This window comes from Xiphophorus hellerii, chromosome 2 (assembly GCF_003331165.1).
Source record: "Xiphophorus hellerii strain 12219 chromosome 2, Xiphophorus_hellerii-4.1, whole genome shotgun sequence".
NCBI classification, from domain to species: domain Eukaryota; kingdom Metazoa; phylum Chordata; class Actinopteri; order Cyprinodontiformes; family Poeciliidae; genus Xiphophorus; species Xiphophorus hellerii.
The window spans coordinates 9,795,558-9,816,875 of NC_045673.1; the positions used below are offsets into that span (position 1 = coordinate 9,795,558).

General features: G+C 37.6%; 2 protein-coding genes across 2 annotated transcripts in view; one reads left to right on the plus strand and one right to left on the minus strand.

The window, feature by feature from the left end:
• tmem266 (transmembrane protein 266) overlaps positions 1-13,778 on the plus strand; it is a 33,438-nt gene extending 19,660 nt beyond the window's left edge. The window contains exons 4-11 of the mRNA XM_032583002.1: positions 1,894-2,048; positions 3,401-3,474; positions 5,857-5,913; positions 6,002-6,140; positions 7,664-7,779; positions 8,328-8,520; positions 11,253-11,315; positions 12,272-13,778. Of these exons, the coding sequence (XP_032438893.1) occupies positions 1,894-2,048; positions 3,401-3,474; positions 5,857-5,913; positions 6,002-6,140; positions 7,664-7,779; positions 8,328-8,520; positions 11,253-11,315; positions 12,272-12,909 (1,435 nt within the window). The 3' untranslated portion in view covers positions 12,910-13,778. The remainder of the gene's footprint in view (positions 1-1,893; positions 2,049-3,400; positions 3,475-5,856; positions 5,914-6,001; positions 6,141-7,663; positions 7,780-8,327; positions 8,521-11,252; positions 11,316-12,271) is intronic.
• A 103-nt stretch (positions 13,779-13,881) lies between these two features.
• Positions 13,882-20,260, minus strand: etfa (electron transfer flavoprotein subunit alpha). Its single transcript, XM_032583014.1, has 12 exons — positions 20,135-20,260; positions 18,824-18,973; positions 18,495-18,576; positions 18,139-18,221; positions 17,948-18,047; positions 17,699-17,809; positions 17,489-17,590; positions 17,299-17,367; positions 17,136-17,218; positions 15,641-15,706; positions 15,408-15,488; positions 13,882-14,264 (listed from the first exon to the last, which is right to left on the minus strand). The coding sequence occupies exons 1-12, from the start codon at positions 20,171-20,173 to the stop codon at positions 14,229-14,231; spliced, it is 1,002 nt and encodes a 333-aa protein (XP_032438905.1). The 5' UTR covers positions 20,174-20,260; the 3' UTR covers positions 13,882-14,228.
• Between the last annotated feature and the right edge of the window lie 1,058 nt (positions 20,261-21,318).

Below are 21,318 nucleotides of genomic sequence, written 5' to 3' on the forward strand. Positions count from 1 at the left end.
AGGTCCTGGGTGTTCAAGGTTTAAAGAGATTTGCCTAAAATTAAGTTTCTGAGCTTGGAGTAATCCATCAATGCCATTTACTCTGCTTCCAGTCAGTGTTTTTCTTTACAGGTTTATTAAATTAATACCTTTTCTGCCAGCCTTTTGGGAAAGGTCTGAATGAATTATGATTTCACACAGTATGAGTTAAATTGTGCATTTCAGATCGTAGCCTGGGTTTCCTTTGCTGCTCATTCCATCTTTTAACAGTTTTCCCACAAATGTTCTGTTACTGCATGAAATATCTTAATGAATAACTATTTTCTTTAGCCAATGTGGTTTGACATTTTTCCCTTAGAGTACGTTTGCACATGGGAAAGAACCATTACCCTTCACTGCCTCTTTGTCGCCCCTGGTGTTGGGCTCTAATTTGCAGGAACTGGCAGCTAGAGATGGTTGCTATGGAGGGCTGAGTGCGCAGCTTGATTTCTTGGCACGGACCAACGGCATGGCCAAACTCCAGCTGCTCTGATGACCTTGGTTTAGGATCAATAGACTGTTTAGATCTGTTAATAGCAAAATGACTCCAGTCATAAAGTACATGTATCCTCTCCTTCTTCTCTACTTAAAGAAAGCATATTTTTTTTATGACTGTAAAGCTGATCGGAATAAGTTTTCTATTAATGTTCCCACAGATTAGATTAGATTAGATTAGATTGATAGATAGATAGATAGATAGATAGATAGATAGATAGATAGATAGATAGATAGATAGATAGATAGATAGATAGATAGATAGATAGATAGATAGATAGATAGATAGATAGATAGATAGATAGATAGATAGATAGATAGATAGATAGATAGATAGATAGAGTATTAATAAACAGGATTCATCATACTGCTTGATTTTGTTTTAACCTTACAGCTCCATAATTAGATGAAAAGATCCAAAAAGGATTGTTTGCTTTGAGATATTTAATTTGTGACCAAGAGTTTATACTCTTGATCACAATAGACTCAACCAGTTTATACTGGGTGAGTTTCAGTATAAACTATAAAAAATTTTTAACAAATTCTGTGAGTTTTCTTCCTGTCTTCTTTATGATAGATTTATGTCTGTTTTTAATGCCTTCTGTTTCTTGTGCGCTAAACTCTGCATTTTCCTCTTTTATGCCTTCCTACTCCTTCATCCTTCCTTTCTGGTTTTAACTGGCTGTTCGCTTCTTTGCCTCTTTCAACCGAAGCTGATGCAGAAAAGAGGAGCTTTTTTATTTATTTTTTACTCTATTTATCAGACAGACATTGCTTTTAGGTGACAACTGATAGTGACTATTTTTTTTTGTGAGAATTTACATTTTGAAAGCAAACCAAGTAAAAAAAGACTTGCACACACACCTTTCCATTTAAAACCCCTTTGCAAAGTGTTCCTATTTTTCATTTTAGCAGTACAGCATGTGAATCACAATATTTTTTAAGTAAAATAGTGCCTTCTTACAGTTAACAAAAATACATTTAAGATCAGAATATTACATCAAACCAATTAAAGAACATTAAAACAAAGAATGCGAGCTTAATGACTAGTATGTTTGATGCCTATTTCAAGGTTGTAATTTTTAAAGGTACTTTAAATCTGACAAAAGAGCCTTGTCATAACACTACTTTATCAAATATAATTGTTTTAAAAGATTTATATTTAAATTGAAAAACATACTTTGTAAGAAATTATATCAACTGAGGGGGGGGGGGGGGGGGGGGGGGGAATACACATTGACAGATGTAATAATAGGTTATCCACCTTTCCAACACACATGTCCTGTCTCTTTGCATGTCTTGTGTTTGATATTCAGCCTTGTCACAGATGTTACTTTTTGATGTTGTTAAAATATTATTAATCTCTTCCACATCTCCCAGGTCCAACTGGCTGAAGCCTTGCTGTGGACGCCGGGCGGCACTGTGGCAGGTCTGCCTGCTGTCAGCAGGTTTCAACTGTTTCCTGGTGGCCTGTGTCATCCTGGTGGTGCTGCTGCTGACAGTGGAGTTGCTCATAGACATCAAGCTATTGCAGTGTGAGTGATGCTTACCGAGATAACGTGGCTGTGATGACGTCGGAGGGGATGGCGAGTGTGGTTTTGAGGATGTAATATTGATGAAGTTGGTGTGTTCTGTTCATTATTAACAGTCTAGACTGGATGCAACACGCCCTTGGAGAGACAGGAAAGTGGTCTGCTCAGCACAACTGTTTACTGATTGTTATTCAAAGGCACTGGGTCAAAGCATAGATCTAATACACAAGACAAAGGGGCAGGTTCATTACGACATCATTGGCATAAAGGTTTAGCTGCAAGAATACTACATTAAGATTAAAATAAAGCACAGAAGGAAATTTTATTCAAATATACTTTATTATAATGTTGTTTGCAAATATTAAGCTAAAACGAGCATCAACTTTCTTCAACTCTTTATCAGTACTACTGTAAGAGTAACTGAAATTCTGCAGTATATTGTATATCTTAAAAATTATTTGATTAATTTAGAGCATTTTTCTTATTAATCTAAATGTAATGTCAAACATGTTCTAAACATATAATGGATCATTATCTTTACTCCAGCATACCTTCAATGATGACGTTGCTATAAGTATTTGATATGCAAAAACACCAAGTTTGCTTTTATATTGTGCTAAGTCTCTATAAATTTCATCTCCAGCCACCAATACTATAAACATATAAACAATTAAGTCACAGGGACACAAATTCAACTACATCTTAAATTTATGAACAACTCTAAAGTCTACCAAAAAAAAACAATCCTAAGCTCCTACATCCAAAATTTCATTGTACTTTAAGACTCACTCACATTCCATGAGGTAAAGGTCTGCCCTGCCTTATGTCTGCAGGGCTCACATGCTGACAGACCATTTTCCTCTGCCGATTTCCAAAATGTGTTCCCAGTGGACTAACTGAGTGATTGACCAGTTAAATTACCAAGAGAGACAAATGTGAGAAGGAAGATAGACCAAGAAATCAAGCAATGCAGAGTCTGCTACTTGTGGGATTGTGGGAAGGACTTGGAGGAAGATGAATAGGCCGATAGGACAGATCACTGAACACAGCAAACAAAGACAGATGGAGGGAGATGTGGCGCGTGAAGACAAATGTCTCTGCTGATAGCCGAGCGCAGTTTGATGCCGTCCGCAAGTAGCCTGATGAATAGAGGGGAAGATGCAGACACGTGCATGTACAGTATGTGGTGAATGAATATGTATGATGCTGCCTTAGGCTTCAATCTGGAGATGTATACGTGTGGATGCGCTGGTATTTTCACTTGATGTTTGATGCAGTGAAATGTATCACCTATGTTTAGCTCATGTGCCCCTCTGTCTTTTAAAATAATAGGTTACTGTGTTTTATGCCCTCAGTTAATAATGCATCCCAATTTGCCAGCATCATCCACTGGATCAGCCTGGCTATCCTCTCTGTGTTCTTCACTGAGGTGAGTCCTCGCCTGCTCAACACAATAGCAATCTCACTTACAGCCAATTCAGTGACCTGACGATTAATGCTGCGCTGTGCAGTATGTTGCTCCAATGAAATGCACCAGCAGGTTCTCAACACAATACTGGAACAGCTTTGAAATGCCCGGTACCTTTATTCACTGCACAAGCACATTTTGGTACTCTGATCTGCTGATAAAGATTCACATAAAGAAGACTGAATTTCCAAAGCACTCGTGTCTCTGCTGTTGCACAGTCCGTCTCAGGTTATTTGGTTGATCCGCAGCAAAGACGGTTTAAAGTGCAGATAGAGCTTTCTGTGTCACTCCTTTCCAACACCTCAGATGTTCTTCATTGATTATCATTTTCTTCACACATTCATTTTCATTTCTTACACTTGACTTCCAAAGCTTTAGCTTCTGCAATAAGGTTCCATATGTCTGCGTTTGAACTCTCTTCATTTATAAAGCATGTAACAAACACTTGTCTAGATCGGTTTAAGTTGCTGTCGTCACTGTTATTTTTACCTTTAAGCTGCATATTGTCAGTTTTATTTGTGTGATTTACACCATATTGCATAGACCATAATCACTGAAAGAAGAGAGAAATCGAAAAAAAACTGTTACATTTCTTTTAATGAAACTAAATACATTGCTTTTACTGTAAAATGGTGATATTAAAATAGCGTCACCTACAGATACCCAACTGTTTTGCATTGTGAAAACAAAAGTGCTGAAGACATGGTTGCATGTCTATGCTAAGCTTTTATATCTTTATTAAGTTGGTGTGATGTTGGTTCATGTCTATAATGACAGCCACATTGTACATCAGTATATATTCATATGTCTTTTTCATTTCTCGTTTGTGCTAGATAAACACAAGCTAGTGCTTAGAACGTCTGCACAAAAACTACGCACAGAAAAAGTTGGTACTTGAAAAGCTTTTCTTGCATATTTTTGCATTCGTGTCAACATCAGCACACGGGCGTTCGTGAGCTTTCACTTTCCCCATACATGTTGCAGCACACTCAAGCAAACTTAATGCTTCAGAGCTTATGTGAATAGATGGAGGGGAGGGGAGATGTAGAGGAGGATATAGGTTAAGTATCTTCTATCAGGGTAAAGCTGCTCTTTTCTCTATTTCTCTCTATATGGTAAAAATGGTGTAAGGAAATGGCTCAGAGCTTGCACACAACCTAGGCTAAAGGCCTAAAACAAAGCAAAGAAATGAGAAGAGGTATGATCTTTCTAATTTCCTTACTAACCTTATCTTATACTTTTTAGTTAAACAGGATCAGAAATCTGGATTCGTAGGTTCCAACTTGCATATTTTAGTGCAAATATGCAATAATACATCCACTTAATCCACACTGGTTCCAGTATGTCAAAATAAAAAAAACATACACAACTTTGCTGAAAATATCTATAGCATGCTTGTAAAAATTAATAAAATGTGTTAGAAATTAAAAGCCTAAAACAACAATGCACTCGGTTGCATCAAAAAGTTAAATGGGACTTTTTTGAATCGGCTTTCTTCCTGCTGCTCTTCTACAAAAACCAGACTTCCAACTTACATGTCTAATTGTTACCCAGTTAAAAGATTCTTCAACCTGAGAGTTGAATCTATGCACCTCCTTAGAGTTACCAGATTTCAGATTAATTCTCTGCTTGCCTGGCCTGTCAGCTTAGGTGAACTAAATTGGGAATATGCAAAGTATGCAATGATTGCCAGATCTTAATTTGCAAAAACATAAACTTAAAACTACAGTATTCTTTTCTTTTCACTTCACAAATATCCATCACCTTGAGTTGATCTGTCTGATAAAATTCAAACACATCTCATTAAAGTTTGTACTTGTAACATGACAAACTACGAAAAAGTCCAAGGGGTATGCAAGCTACTGTATATATGCATCTGCAGCCAAAATGCCATGGTTAGTGAGCAGACAAGACAGCATGATGACAGGAGTATGGGCTCAAGAAGAACAGACACACTGAGGTATGCGGACAAACACAGACAGGCAGTGAGATTATTTAAACAGTTCTTTTATAGCTGAAGTTGATGTTAAAGTTATAAAAACACTGACATGTTTTGTCAGGTTCCCAATGAATTTAAACAGTCAGGACGTTCATATGATTTTGGCACAAAGGGAAGCTCATGCTGCTCTGATGAAAACTTTTAAAAGGGCTTTTCAGGTTGCAGAAAAGGAGCAAAATTGCAGTAAACATGAAATACTATAGCTTTGCTTGTATTACGTGAAACTATGTCCAGTAAATTGGAGAAATTAAGAAAATGCCTTAATTAAATTGTGTTTAGTGTGGGGTTTAATATCCACAGTTACTCCACGTTTCCATTTTTTTCTGTCTCGTTGCTGCTCTCAGACGGTGTTCAGGATTGTGGTGCTGGGGATATGGGATTACATTGAGAACAAAGTAGAGGTGAGCTCTCATGTGTCCCATGAGAAGTGAATCGATGGCTTCTTTTTCTGCAGGTGTTATAACTCAAGGGTTGCTTTTTTTGTTGCAGGTGTTTGATGGAGCTGTCATCGTTCTCTCTTTGGCCCCCATGGTGGCCTCCACAGTGGCCAACGGCCCCAGCAGCCCCTGGGACGCCATCGGCCTCATTATCTCACTGCGCATCTGGAGGGTTAAGAGAATCATTGACGGTGAGCCAGGAGGGGCCGACGTCTCCTCCATCCTCTCAGACAGATAATGCACCGCACTCGCTGTGTTGAGTCTTGAGATTTATTTGTTTGTTTTAGTTTTTCCTTATAATGGGCAAGGTGTCATTTATCAAAAGTCACCTGTGAAGCTCCAAAAAGCTCATTGACACAGATTATACAGAACTAAACACGTTGCTCCCTCGTGTGGTTGTTCAGTGAAATGCAAGATGAGTTAAAATAAATATTGTATGGCGCCCTGAGCTTCTTTTATTTTGCACTTAATAATGACTGTTAATATACCTTCAAACTATGAACAGTTTCCATTGAATGATGACAATTATGCAAAAAAAAAACATTAATTATTGAAAATGTAAAGAAATTTTTGACTATACTAAATTCACCATTCAGAGACTGTAGGAGCAAATTTTAAATTATGTTATAATCAACATCAGATCAAGTGTTTGGTATGAGGAGTTCAGCAGCGTAAGGGGGCCACCTGGTGGCCCGGGGACTATGGCTGCCACTTAAAACTTATTTATTGCTATTATTTTAAATTAATCTATTAACATTTTAAGGCTATTCTAAAGCACTACTTTTACTCCCAAAATCAAAAGCATTCACTGCATGCCACAAAAAGTGCATGAGAAAAATAAACGAAATGAACCCCTCAGTATAGACATATTTCAGGGTAAAATTCCAGAAAATTCTACAAGTTGTGAAAGTTAAATTTGTCAAATATAAGACTAATCTAGAAATACATAAACATCAGGCTCATTTCAGGCTTGGGTGCAACGCCAATGAGAAAAAAAAAATTCTATTATCGACTTTATTATTAATTGTGTGTAATATTTGTTTTTCCACTTGTAATATCAAGGTTACCTATAAAGCTAAATGTGCTTAAAACATGCAGCAGAAAAAACAGCTATGACTGGTTGCATAAAGTTTGCTTATTAATCTCAGCCACAGCATTAATCAGTAATCCGCAACATTATGGTCGAAACATTTTCTCAAATGTAAAACAACCTGTCCCACTACTTAGGGTGCATTCAGCTCAGCGGTGTAAAACACTGAAGATGGCTGTCTTGTCTGTTGGCTCATTATTAGCATCTTATACTCTGTTTCTTTGTTAATAAACCTTACAGAGTTTTCAAACGCCAGGTTAACATCTTCACTTTAAATTCTTTCCAAAATTATATCATCTCCACTTTTGAACTGCGTTTAGAAACTTATGACAATATCTTGGAGGTAGTTTTCCCAGTGCTTTATATTGGCTTTGTGTATACGCAAAGTTTTGACTCCTCCAATATTTGCAGTATGTCCATAAATGTAACTCCAACCCAACACGAGGCTGAAAGCATTACTGGTGCTATAAACTGTCAGATGCAGACAGTCAGATGATGTCTTTTTGTATTACAACTCCAGAATTGCTTTAAGTCCATCTGATGCTTTTCTCTGGAAGGTTTCCCTCTAACTAAACATTACACAAATTAAATTAAAATCTTAGATCAGTCTGTTTTGTTTTCCAGCATATGTTCTGCAAGTGAAGGTGGAAATGGAGCTGGAGATCCAGCAGTACGAGAAGGCTAAAGCAGTGCGGGAGGAGCAGCTTGATCGTCTAACCCAGATCTGCCAAGAACAAGCTGTAAGTTCTCACTTAGTTCATCTCTCTTATGTTGTTTTGTAGCAGCGTGAAACCAGCAGAGGGCAGCAAAATGCCACACGAGAGAAACTATTACACAGCTGGGCAAAGTGTGTACAAACAAGAAAATAAATTACACTATGGTCGTGACATCTGTTTGAAGGTGCTCTATATTATATAATTAATTATTCTTTTTTATCACATTTGGAAAGTCTGCAAATAATATAACCTTCTGTTTAAAAAGTATTTACTTCCTTGCAGATTTCTTTTTCTTTGTCACTCTGAAATGTTTCAGACAAATCAAACATGTTTTGATAGGAAATAAAGCTAAGAAAGCCCAATATAAAAAGCAGTGTAAAGAAAAACATCTATATAAACCAACGAACCAAGAGAAAAAAATTGAAGGACTGTATCAGGAGGCAAACCCTCTCTCATAGCACTGTAAATAAATTATTTGGGTTGAGAAACATCCCTTGTCACTGTTTGCAGTAAAAAATAAAAGCTGAAATTCCTCATATGTTCTCTTTTTCCTTTGATTTTCTTCCTTACAGTTTGAAATCAGACAGCTGAGGGCCCACCTCGCCCAGCAGGATCTGGACCTGGTAGCAGAGCGTGAAGCCGCCATGCAGATCCACCATATGTGGGGGAAAGAGAGCAGCAGCTTCCAGGAGGTGGACGGGTTAGCAGCGGGGGCCTCTGACCATCACAGACCAGCCAAAGTTAGGGCGCCTCGGGGGGCTGCAGGTAACCCGCCCAAAACATCCAGCTGTGGTTTATTACTGAGAACTAAAGGAGGAGGAAAGATGGTCATTCACCAATAAATGGTGGAGAAATTGAATATCTTGAAAGGAGCTAAAGGTTTAATTGTAAAGTTTGGGGTGGACATTAAACAAGCAGCAAAAAAATATGTAATACCACAAAAAGGGTTGCAAATAACGTATTTGAAACATTAGAAATATTCACTTCTTTGTTATTTGTTTGTGATTCTTTTGTTCTCAAATAAATCAGAGCCTTTAAAACTGTTTGCTGAGACAAAATGGTAAAAAAAAAAAAATGTGGGGAAGATTTTGTGAAACAATCTGTGACAATAAATTCAGTGTGTCCTTATAAAGATAGACAGGCATATAAACTAAGTTAACAATTGAAAGCCATAAAGCAAAAAAGAACTAAGTTAGTTCACCCTAGAAAACCTCCAAGACACCATTAGTTTCTGCAAATGTTCCTTCCAAACCGATGGACCTTTTAAATCTTTTAAAGTAGACATGAACAATAGTTCTCTTGGGCTTTCTAGAGGTCTTTTAGAAGACATTTTCCCTCCAAGCCTTCTTCCTGATTCTGACAATACTAGTCCCAATAAAAAGATTACTCTGTGTTTTATATATCAGGACACAATGATCATGATCTGGCCTTATGTATTTCCGGAATTATTTCAAACTAATCTAAGTTGTCCAAAAAAAAGCACAGCACATTCAAAACTGTCATTACGTAAGGGCAAAATTGAAAAGGAGCTTTAAAAAAAATGAGTAGACACTATGATTCAAAGTCTTGTTGAGACACCTTTAGCAGTGACCCTTCATAGCAGATACTTCTGGTTTCTTTATCTAATTGTACTGTAATGAACTGTAATATTTAACATGCTAACTCTGAAACTCTGGAATAAAAAATAATCTTTTTTTTTTTTTTACTTTTTCTCAGAAGTGCATGTTCAGAATTGTCAAGGATATCAACTCCTGAAAATTCACCACTCTGTTAAATGTTTCTAATGTTCAGTTTGTTGAATTGACTATCAGCAGCACTTGTCATAAAGTCGTTGCTGATGTGTTTCCTTCTTGTTATCAGCAAACTGCCCAAACTCCTGCTCTCATCGGTGTGGTCACACTGCTAATCATCTGTTAATTAGTAGTTAAACACCAGCATTAGGCTGCTACTGCTCCTCCTAAATCCTACGGAAGCTTAGAGGGTGTTCTTATTTTTCCACCCACAGCTTTTCTGTTTGTGCTTAATTTTTATTTGATATAAAACAGCATTGTGGAATCTATTGTGTGCTTTTTGTACACTTCAGGTCAGATTTGAGCAATGTTAAAAACTTGTTAAGATGCCATGATCTTTTATGTCTGGCGACATAAAAGCGCAGAACTGATATTAGTACTGCCTCTGCATATTGTCCAACATATAATTTAACAGAACAATTTGTCTAGTTGACTTTAAAAAGAATACTTGACAATTTGGCCCGCTGGAGGCAACAAAATTAGCAAATGAAGACAAGAATTTGCAGAAAATGTAGCACGACTTCCTTTATCCTCCACAGAATAAACATTCATCAAACCGTGTAAGGGTGTTGGTGTCCTCGGAATAAATCTTTTCACCTTCCTCATCAAAATTCTGGTGCCACGCCTGCACTATACATCACATAGTGAGCCAGAGCCTGGTCTATAAACCTCTCACACAGAGACGGCTCATAACTCAGAGGACACAGAACACTGTCTGTACAGGTGATGTCAGGGGCTCACAACACCGAAGCATTTTCTTTATCGGCGTTATAAATCACAGCGTGAAACAGACGGCATGTTTGAAGTCGAACTGCATTTCAGCTGGGCTCGAAAGTCTCACACTCAAGTGGTATTGATCATTCTGGGAATGGTGTCTGTCGCTGTTTGGACTGAACAATGAGGACAGACTCATAAAAATAAAACCCCAGGCATAAATCAATATACTGTGGAGTCGGGCATATTAACAGTTATGCAGAGAGACGTTTCCAAAAACTTGTATTTGTAAAATACAAATGTGTCACAAATTTATCTGAAATTATCGTTTTTTGGATTAGAAATGTTTAGGAATTTATGTCAGTTACTTACTGTTTTTGTTGAATAATTTAATTTGATTTCATACGTTTTACATTTAAATTTATCTGCAACAGAAATTAATCATTAAATTAAGTTTAAAAACTTCAATGTAATTGCAGTATCTATATCACTTTGTTATACTATACAACTGCATAGTGAGCCATTAATTACAATGTAATACAGAGTTTGCTTTTGATAGTTTAGTTGTTTTGAATTTGGTTTAATTTTATTTGCTTAACATATTTAAAACAAAAAGAAAACCCTTCATTATCAATAAGCAAATATTCCATGGGCTCACCTGTAAAAAGTTGCATAAAACATATTATTAACTACTGTAGTTATTACACAGGAAGATATAGATAACGTTAATATTAAACATCTAACAATTGTGTACTATTCCAAGTGTTTACTCATGCATTTTATTTATTATTTACTACTTATTTGTTACCACAGCTCCATTTTAATAATCCTCAGAGGTTGTATTATCATAAATGAGGATTTGGGGAATAATTTTCTTCTTTCTTATGCAACTTACACTGATTTTGTGTTTTACCGTTATAATTTATAACTACTGTAGTGTACACTATATTTACGCTGGGATGAGTTTTATCCTCCTTTTTTTCCTATTTTCAGATCATCATGGTCAGGATGACATGAATAACTACATCAGCCAGTACTACAGCGAGCCAAGCAGCGGTGAGTATCAGCAAACCAAAACTGTGGTTTTGTAGGCTATTTGTTCTCTTTGAAGTTTTTCACATTTTGTCACATTGCAACTGCTGGTACACAAAACTGGGGTTTCAATGGATAGCGCAACAACAAGCAGTCCATAATTGTTAAACAGGAACATAGCTCAAACTTTTGTCCAACCATCTTAGGAAAATCAGACAGAAAGCTTCTATTCACAGACATGAATCTACTGTGAATAGATGGCGACCCTAAACTTCCTCTATAGTTTAGGGGCGTTATTCCACTGAAAGAACTTTTGCAGTTTCTTATAGGTCTCTGTCCAGGATTTACCTCTGCCTACTATCCAATCAATCTGTTCATTTTTAGAGTCTCCTGGTTAATAAAGGTATCCCCACAGCATGAGGCTGCCACTACCATGTTTTAAGGTGGGAATTTAATGTTAAGTGTGACTTTTGCTGTTAACTTCTGCATGTTGGATCAAAAAGTTAAATTCTTGTCAAATTTGACTAAAGCATCTTCTTCCACTTTCCTTGTTAGTCGCGACCCTATTTAGTCACTAATGTGCTCTAACAAACCCCTGAGGTCTTCATAGAACAGCTCTACTCATGTTTTGACTAAATTGTACACAGGTGGAGCCTATTTTACTAATTAGGTTACTTTTAAAGACAACAGGTTCCACTGCATTTTATTTAGCGACATCAAAGTAAAGGGGAGTGAATACAAAGGTACACTGGTCTAAGTCTTTTTATTTGTGAAGATTTTTGATATTTTTCCCTGTTCTTTCACTTCACAATTATGCCCTCGTTTAGTTTTGAGTCGTATAAACTCCCAATTCATTGAAGTTTGTTGGTGTAATGTGACAAAAGATGACAAAGTTCAAAGGTGCACAAATGTTTTTGTAGGAACTATCTGCAAGATTACTTCATTCCAAGGTTGTTTTATTAAAAAATATATTTTTGCAGATATGGGTATCCCAGACCCAGCCCGTGTCATCACCACAGCAGCGATAGATGTCCATCTGCCCAACAACCCCAGCCAGCTTCCCTCTACCTTAGTGAGCGCCGACGCGGCGCCGTCCGGCCGACTGCAGCGCACCAGCAGCTCTGTGAGCGAGGCGTCCACCACCGCCGTGTCCCGCAGCAGCTTCAGCGCCCGTCAGCACAGCATCAGCAGCCACACGCTGGGCTCCAGCATGGACTGCAGCTCCACGGTGCGCGAGGCCTCCACCTCCACGGACTACAGCGACCAGCGCTGCTACCCGCCACCGTACAGCAGCCCGCTGGCCCTGGGCCCCCAGCCACGAGGGAGTCCCAGCGCCGTGGTGCAGGAGCTGCTCTACTCGCTTTCTGAGGACTCCTGTCTCACTCAGAAGGGCTTGGACCCCGTTAATCTAAAACCGCCCAGTCCGACTGGTTCCACCAAAACCAGCCCAGAGCTGGAGCGCAGACTGAACATTTATAACAAGAGGAACCAAGAGAGCCGGATCGGGCTTCACGGCAAGCCTGTGATCCACGTGCAGGGTAACGAGCCTCTGCTTGAGGAGAAATACAGGATGATGGGATCGGTGGAGACTTCAGTCAACCGTCTGTCAGAAGCGTAGGACTTCACAGACCAACTATCGAGGCTTACTCGTCAGATCAAATGCAAAAAAAAAAAAAAAAACTCAACTACCCTTGACAAGTCACTGGCACATGAACTCTGCCTTTAATCCTCTTTATATTGCTGGGACTTAAGAGGATGAACTCACCACAAGGGGCACAGATAAAATATAGACAGATTATTCATCAGGCTACACTTTTCAGGAATTGACAATTTCTTACTTTTCCTAACACAAACCAGCAGCGCGAACAAGGTCTGGAATCCCCCCGCCCCCAAAAAGAAAAAAAACCTGCTTGTGCAGACAAGTTTGCTTTTCATGTTCTTTTTCTTTTTTTTAGAAAATGAAGAGGGGAAGACGATGGTGCTGAGGGCTTAACGTTATTATTATTACACTTTAGAGCTCTCCAAATAATCTTGTCTCGTTACATCATCTGGAAACAGGCAGCAGTGTCTAAGTCAGCATCTCCAAATTCATTAACAGTCCTTCTCGATGGACTCCTGCAGGGCAAAATATTATCATCTCAACTTCTATTCTTTAACTTTCTACATTTTTATCTACAGTCAGAGTTAAAGGAATTTTATCTTTGGACTTTTAAAATGTCAGATGATTTGTAATTACTCCAGGTGCCATGACTGGAATGCTGTCCAGCCCCAGTTTAATAAGATTATTCAAGATTTTGCCAATCCACATTAAGGTATTTAAAACTCTCCAGGTTTCATGTAAGCTTAAATAAATGTGTTTTTTTTTTCTTTGTTTTACATAATTTTGTGTAAATATTCACAAATGGGAATGACTGTCTCACAAAAGAGCAAGAAATGTGAGAGTTTAAATAAAGTGCAAAAAAAAAAAATGATAGCATGAACCTTTAAGATTTCTGACCAACTTTCTGGAAACTTTCTAAACGTTTCTCTGATCAAGGTAAAGCAATGAACTTAATAAACTTAATAAAAATCAAAACATGGCAAATTCATAGACGTTTTGAACTATGTGTTTAATACACTGCTTTTCAAAAGCATCTCTTTACTTACTGTACATTTCCTTTGAGACATCTTACATGTAAAATTCAGACATCCCAAAGTACTGTTCCAAGACTTTAAATACAATTTACATGTACTACAGAAAGCAAAAAGATGCAATCAGAGGTTAGTCATAAACCATCTGATATCTGCAGCCTACAGTCAAAACTGGAATTTAACGAATAATGAGATTTTGTAAAACACCAACATACAGCTTCAAAAACGTGTTAAGGCAGTGACTGTTTCCTGTGGTTGCTCTCTTATTTATTCCATCTGTACGACAAAGCGCTGGTTCGATTCCCCTCACTTGCTCAGAGCTTCCGTCATCTCAGGAACAGCCTTCAGAGAAAAACAGATGAAATTACTTGTGTGTCGTTATCAGCGGCATTATTTCAATAATGTTCATCAATGTTCTCTAATAAACCTCTTAGGCCTTCAAAGAAGAGATTAAAATTCTAAATAATGAATTCTGTCTAGTTTGTATGTGACTTCTGAGGGGAGATTATTGCAGTGCATTTAATTTATGGGGTATCAGAGGAAAAGAGGTTGGAGAAAAAAAAAAGCTAATAAATAAAACTACTTTTCATCAACTTTTCACCCCCCCCATAATAATGCACTACTTTGTCTTGACCCGTCCAATGAAATCTCAACATAATCCTGCAGTTTGTGGTTGCAGTGTCACAAAATGCGGAGAAGTTTAAGAGGTATGAATCCTTTTGCATGATGCTACTGACTCAAGCGATAAATATGCATGCTAATTTATTCACATGCCTCTGCATTTGACTCAAGCAGCGTCTGAGGAGAATCATCAGTCACTGCCCGAGTTCCTGCAGGGTATCAATGTCCATTTAGGAAAAAAGTAGAGAGCCCATCCATTTTAATCAGTTATCTGAGGAGTGATCACATGTAAGATGATCTCACCCAGCAGGTCACAACTCTGCTGCCACCAGCTTATTCCTAATCACTCCTACAGAGTTTGTCAGGACACCTGGGCTGCTCAGCCACTACTGCAGGGCTAAATAAAACATGACCAACAGGACACACATGAAAATATAACCTGCTAGCCTTTCACAGACGGCACTGGATTCCAGTGTTAGTCATGCCAACGCGCCTGGCTCGATATCCCCGAGCACCAACTTGACACAAGAACGCAACTGAGCGTATAAGAGGTCTGGCAAGTCGAAGCTCAGAACGCCAACCGAGGCCAACTCTTATCCGGCTATTGATCAGTTTTGATATCTCCTGAGATGCTAATGTGGTCTCCTCATGGCAGCACGCACCAGCCAGAACCCTCCTTAGATTAATTCAAGAGCTTAATAATTCAGCAGTTGCACATTTCCATTAGGTGGAATAAGGCATCCTGCAAAATTTATAAGTTAGGAAACAAATGTTATATTCTGACTGTTATTCTGGACTAAAATCTAACAAAACGCTGGGTTTGCCATACCTTAATACGAGTTTGTTTTGCTCATAGACACTCACCTTAAAAAGATCCGCCACAAGGCCATAGTCAGCCACCTGGAAAATGGGAGCTTCGGGGTCTTTGTTGATGGCAACAATGGTCTAAAAGGGAAAAACAATAATATATTAGAAATGCCTGAAATTTGTGTAAAACACCACTAGTGCTGGCTTAACTAAATGAGGCATGAAGGCACAGGAAAGCAGAAAAATGGATTCATAAAAATAAAATGTTTGTCTTTGTCCTCCAACTTTACCTTACTGTCTTTCATTCCAGCCAGGTGTTGGATCGCTCCAGAGATTCCAACTGCAATGTACAAGTCCTAAGAAATGAAACACGAATAGAGGTTAGTTGTGACTAAACACAGCTAAACCAGCACGGAAAACCCAGGTTAGATGTTTAACGAAACCTGCAACAAAGTTTTTCACTACCACACATAAAGTCGTTGGCACCGGTGGCTAAAGACGTGTGAAAAAAAGATATAAAACCAATGCATTTTCATTGCAGCAGCATTTAACAACTCATAAGTTGCACAAATAATGATGCCCATCAATGCTATACAACCACACTTTGCTTAAAAAAAAAACAAACAACAGCACCTGGTGGTCTTTTATATTTTACAAAGCTGATGCATACAGAGAGAAGCATCACAAATTCGTCTCTAATCAAGAGAGATAATACATAGCTTTGTGTTGATTTGGTCATAAGTTTAGTAAAATTATCCTGTTGAAAGACCCACTAACAACCTTTGTTTCAATCGACTGATAGTATTTACCAGATTTGATTCTTTAAGACATTCCAGTGTATCACAAAATCTATGATGTTAATCACTGTATTTTCCAGAGCCTTTAGAAAGGATCCCCCAGCATGACATATTCTCAACCGTACTTAGCAGTGAGCATGACTTGCTTTGCTAAGCTAAATATTGGTATCATCTGACAACAAAGATTGGTCACCAAGGTAAATATTGGTCACTGGAGACTTGGTGACCAATATTTCACACTCACACTTTATTTTGTCATTCTCTTAAACTGTCTGTACTATACTGAAAAACAGTGAACAATTTGAATTACAAATTATATAATCTTAAACATCCTAATCTTCAAAAACAATGTTGCATTCATTTTCAAGGGATTTTTTTTTTTTTTGGAACACCAACATGAAATGAATACTCTGAAGCTAAAAGGTAAAACTTTACAAATTCATTTAGACACTTTTCTACATATTTTTCCTAAAAGGTGCCAAAGACCTGAACTATACAGTGAATGTTCCAACTGAGGATTCAGAGGAAGTATAGTACCCATTAATGATCTAATGCAAACTGAAAGAAAAAAAAAAAATGATGAAAACGACACGTCTGAGGCTCTGGTCAGACATCCACTCCATTCTGCTCTAATGGATCAGCTAAATCACTTAGGGCCGCTAAATGTGCCAGTAGGCACATTTCAAAGGAGCCTAATGTGTGGATAATCATAGCTGGGGTATCCTGGCTGAATCATAATAGGAAGTTAAGCTTTTCAAAAGGAGCAGCCATCGCTATCTCACTGAATTGTTGTGTAGAGGATAGCAGACGATTCTCACAGTAAAGTGTACAACATTAATGCTGCAGCTGAGCTTAAGATCTGCTCAAATTTTAAAGATGAAAACAACTTCATCTCTTTAACTGTAAGTTAGTCAATTTTCTAATGCTCCCTTCATTTGTTGATCAAGTGTTTTCCACCAATATTCAACTGATGTAAGGTTGAACATACGGGTGCTACGATCTTGCCAGTCTGTCCAACTTGCATGTCATTAGGGACGAACCCAGCATCCACTGCAGCTCTGGATGCACCAACTGCAATAAAAAACAGCAGATTTATATTTTAATCAATCAGCACAACTATAACAAATGAACCCTCATATTTCTCATCGTACCAGCAGCGTTCAATTTGTCAGCAAGGTCGTAAAGCAGTTTGAAATTCTCTCCGCTCTTCAAGCCTCTTCCTAGAAAAATAACAGCTCGACATTAGGTGCTTGGAGACTTTCTTTTTTTTTTGTGCTACCCATTATTAACAGTGATAAATTCATTTTGAGATCTTGAGTCAAAGATGGGTGGGTTCATTACCTCCTGACACCACAACCTTTGCACTCGTCAGCTCAGGACGGTCGCTCTTTGTCAAATTTTGCTCGAGCCACTCAGAAACTCCAGCAGGAGGAGTAGAAGCGACTGCAAATCAGAACGGCGACAATCAGTACGAGCAAGACAGGATTTTGCTCGTCTTGCTCGTACTGGTATAGCTTGCTTTGTTTTCTTTTAAGGCTGAATCTGTAACACCTTCTACTGATGCAGCACTTCCTCCCTCTGCAGAAGCTGCTTCGAACGCCGTCCCTCGGACACTGAAGACCTTGACCGCCTCGTTACATTTCACCGTGCTGAGAGCGTTTCCTGTACCAAGATATGTTTCACTTCAGAACTAAACCACAAAACAAAGCTAAATCAACAAAAAAGGTCAAAAATGTATCATTTAAAAAGAAATCCAATTCAGAACAATAATTTGTAGTGGTCTACTTAAGGTTGTCATACCTGCATAAATAGTCCTGACAAAAGTATCTGGAGATTTGATTTCAATAATATCTGAAACTGGGGCAACATCCAACTTGGCAGCAACTCTGGGAAGCAGATTCTATTGAATGAAGCAATGAGAGTAGGGCTATAGGTAATACATGACTGATCAGAGACGGAGGCAAAGAATTCTGAGTGTAGCAGGATTTTACCTTTCCAAAAGCAGATGCACCAGCACAGATATGAGTAAAGTTGAACTGCTTTTGTGTTTCCAAGATAAGGGGAGTCAACTCCTCTGCAAACCAAACAGAAAAACATATGATCATATTAAAATTAAACCTCAGACTGCAGGTTTAATTTGCAGTCTGAGTAATTTATATTCAACTATAAATTACTGGCCAAGGTATCCAACAACAAGCTCTCTGTGCTTTGTTTAAAAAAAATAGATTTCATCATAACTTGAATGATGCTAACTAGCTTTGAAAGTGTACTAATCTTGAAAAATTATTTAAATACCAACATTATAATAGGAACAACTTGTTCAATAAATGTGTTATGAACAACATACCTGGCAAGGCACCTTTGTAAGAGTCATGTTGAGCCACCAGAATCTTCTTCACACCCTGCACTTTACTGATCTCCTCTACAACCTCAAAAGAAAGAAAAATTATGTTGGTGAACAATCAAGGGCTTGCATTAGTGATGGTATAGTTACATTTATTATTAATTTTTAATGGCTAACAAAATTAACAGACGTGGACTTGATGCTTTGAAAGGTGTGGATCATAAATAAACTTGTTTCAGAGCAAGTTTTGTTTATAACAAATTGCTGTACATATAGTTTTAGTGAAAAAAAGAAGGAAAAGAAAAACGTTTAGCAGTAGAAATACTTCTTACCTTTGCACAGTTCGTTCCTGCAACCAGACAAGACACATCTCCGCCCAGCTTACCGGCAGCAGTGATGGCATTGAGAGTAATGGGGGTCAACTTGTCATTGTTGTGTTCTGCGACAACCAAGGTGCTCTGAAACCTCTGGATGAGGCCAGTCTGTTGGAAAATACAGATCAATCACCATGTGTGGCTGCAGGCTGTGAATGAACAGAGCTGACAGGTGGGACGGAGATCGGGGGCTGTCAGCTCTACAATACCAGTTTGGTATTCAAACACAACATACTGACATAATGTTTCTGACTCAAAATATTGGGCCAGAAAAAAAAGCTTAAAAATACAAATTAGGAATGGGGCAATATATAATTGGTAACCATTTTAGTATTTTGTGTAAATAATGTCAAACTGTGTTCCATTCACTCAAATTTATCACACCACTGAAATCCTTTACCAGCCCATGACATTTTGTGGAAACAAGACTGTACAAACTAGTGTTGGGACAGTCAACATGGAAGATTATGATGGCAGGTAAATAACCTCTAGACAAGCCACAGACAGGATATTACCAGCCGAATCTAGACATGATGCATGTGACACGATACGAAAAGACATTCAGAGAAAGCACAGCAAAAAAAAAAAAAAAGCAGATGCAGTTTTTTTCTCTCATTTAAATGCTAATAAAATTAAAGACAGTAGTCTAGCTTCAAATTAAAGTACATTTTATTCAGCTGAACAATGAAAAAGAGAGTAAGCATACATTTCAACAATTTAATAATATTATAGAATTTTAGAGGAACCTTATAGTTTCAGTGAGCTTAAATATTTGCATTAGCATGATGTTAATTTCCAAATTACAGCTGTGTTGTTTAATAAACTGTTAAGGTATCAATTCTAGGGACGACTTTAAGAGAAAGTAAAATATAATGTGTAACAGTGGTAAATATTAAACTACAATATATTTCATAATAGTATGACTATGTTGTCATTGACAAATGTTAGGTAAGTTTGGTACCTAAGCATTACGAGGTTTCATAAGAGCTAAGCTAGCGATGCAAACACAAAAAGAAAACTGACTGAAACAAAACCTTAAATTTCAGCTATTGTAGTGTCTAACATGCAGATAATAACTGATGCAACATTATAAGTGACCTGATGCATATGCAGACTCATTGAGCAAAGTAATTGCTCAATGAGTCCAACCGAATGAGCTAACCAGTTAGCATCAACAACAAAAACACTTTAGGAATATATAGCTTCGGGAACCTTAAACACCTCAAACGAAGCAACGCATTGGCTGTAATAGATCTGTAAAACTCTTACCAGATTCCGCAGAGATGATTTGTTTAAAACTCTGTTCATAATGGACACCTGATGTTTCGTTTGGATGCAGCGGAGGGATATATCTGCTAGTGGACTTTATGCAAGGACGTTTGTAGGGAAATCTCGCGATAGAATCCCGAGAATTTTTCGGAGAGTTTGGCTACATTTCTCCATGTCGCCTCATAACTGTAATTTTTTTTTTATTTAATTTTTTTTTAAGCTTAGATAAGTTGGCTAAATAATGTTTGTTTTGTTTCAATGCTTCAATCAAAAGAGCTATACACACACACACGCGCGCGCGCACACACACGCACGCCTCCCTCCCCCCCCCACACACACATTTAGGCCTATATGAAAAATTCCTTATTTAAAATTTGACAGTACTGCTGCAAGCAAGTAATTTTTTACTCTACAAAAAAGGTAACTGTTGTACTATTTACTATATTTTACTATTTAAAATAAAGACATTTCTCTATTTCTTTTTCTGACCATTTCAAATAAATATATTAATATATTTACAGAATGTAATTATTCTAAGGCACCAGCACCCCTCCGGACCCCACTAGGGACAAGGGTGTAAAGAAATTTAATGGATGGATATTTATTCTATCTAATTATATTAGATAGAATAGTAGAATAGCACAACCTAAAAAAAAAAAAAAACAAATAAATATTTTTCCCCTCTGAAGATTAATATGTACTTGAGTATTGCCTGCATTATGTGTGTAGCTCTATCTCACATTATTTTTACATTGGTGTTAGCTTAAAAAAAGCTATAAAACTGTGCAAGATCTTAATGAACTTCAAATTTAGTTATCAACTTTTTCATTTTAAATTTCAATCATCGCACCAAGTATCCTGGGGACTTTGTGTTTAAACTCACATTTTTAAGATGTTGATTTTCTATAATTGTGGCAATGTGAAAAGTTTTTCCAGTAGAGGTCGCCCCACAGCGGTGTGACTCAATATATGCTATACACTCACCAAAATAAAGAACAGAGTAATAAAAAATTTAAAAAAAAAAAAAAGGTTAAAATATAAAAGGAGAGAATGAGCACAGCCAAATAAGAAAAATACACATTTTTATTCAGAAATTGGTTTTAGTGTAAGATGCTATCATTAGTAACATTTACTTTATGGACTCTTTCCAATATGCTGGCTACAGGTGAAAGAAATAACCAATA

Coding starts and splice junctions, on each gene's coding strand:
- etfa (XM_032583014.1), bottom strand. CDS start 20,173: ATGAACAGAGTTTTAAACAAATCATCTCTGCGGAATCTG. Junction 18,222..18,494: donor TTACAAAGGTGCCTTGCCAG/GTATGTTGTTCA, acceptor TTTGGTTTGCAG/AGGAGTTGACTCCCCTTATC. Junction 15,489..15,640: donor CTGGAATGAAAGACAGTAAG/GTAAAGTTGGAG, acceptor TTTCCCTTTTAG/ACCATTGTTGCCATCAACAA.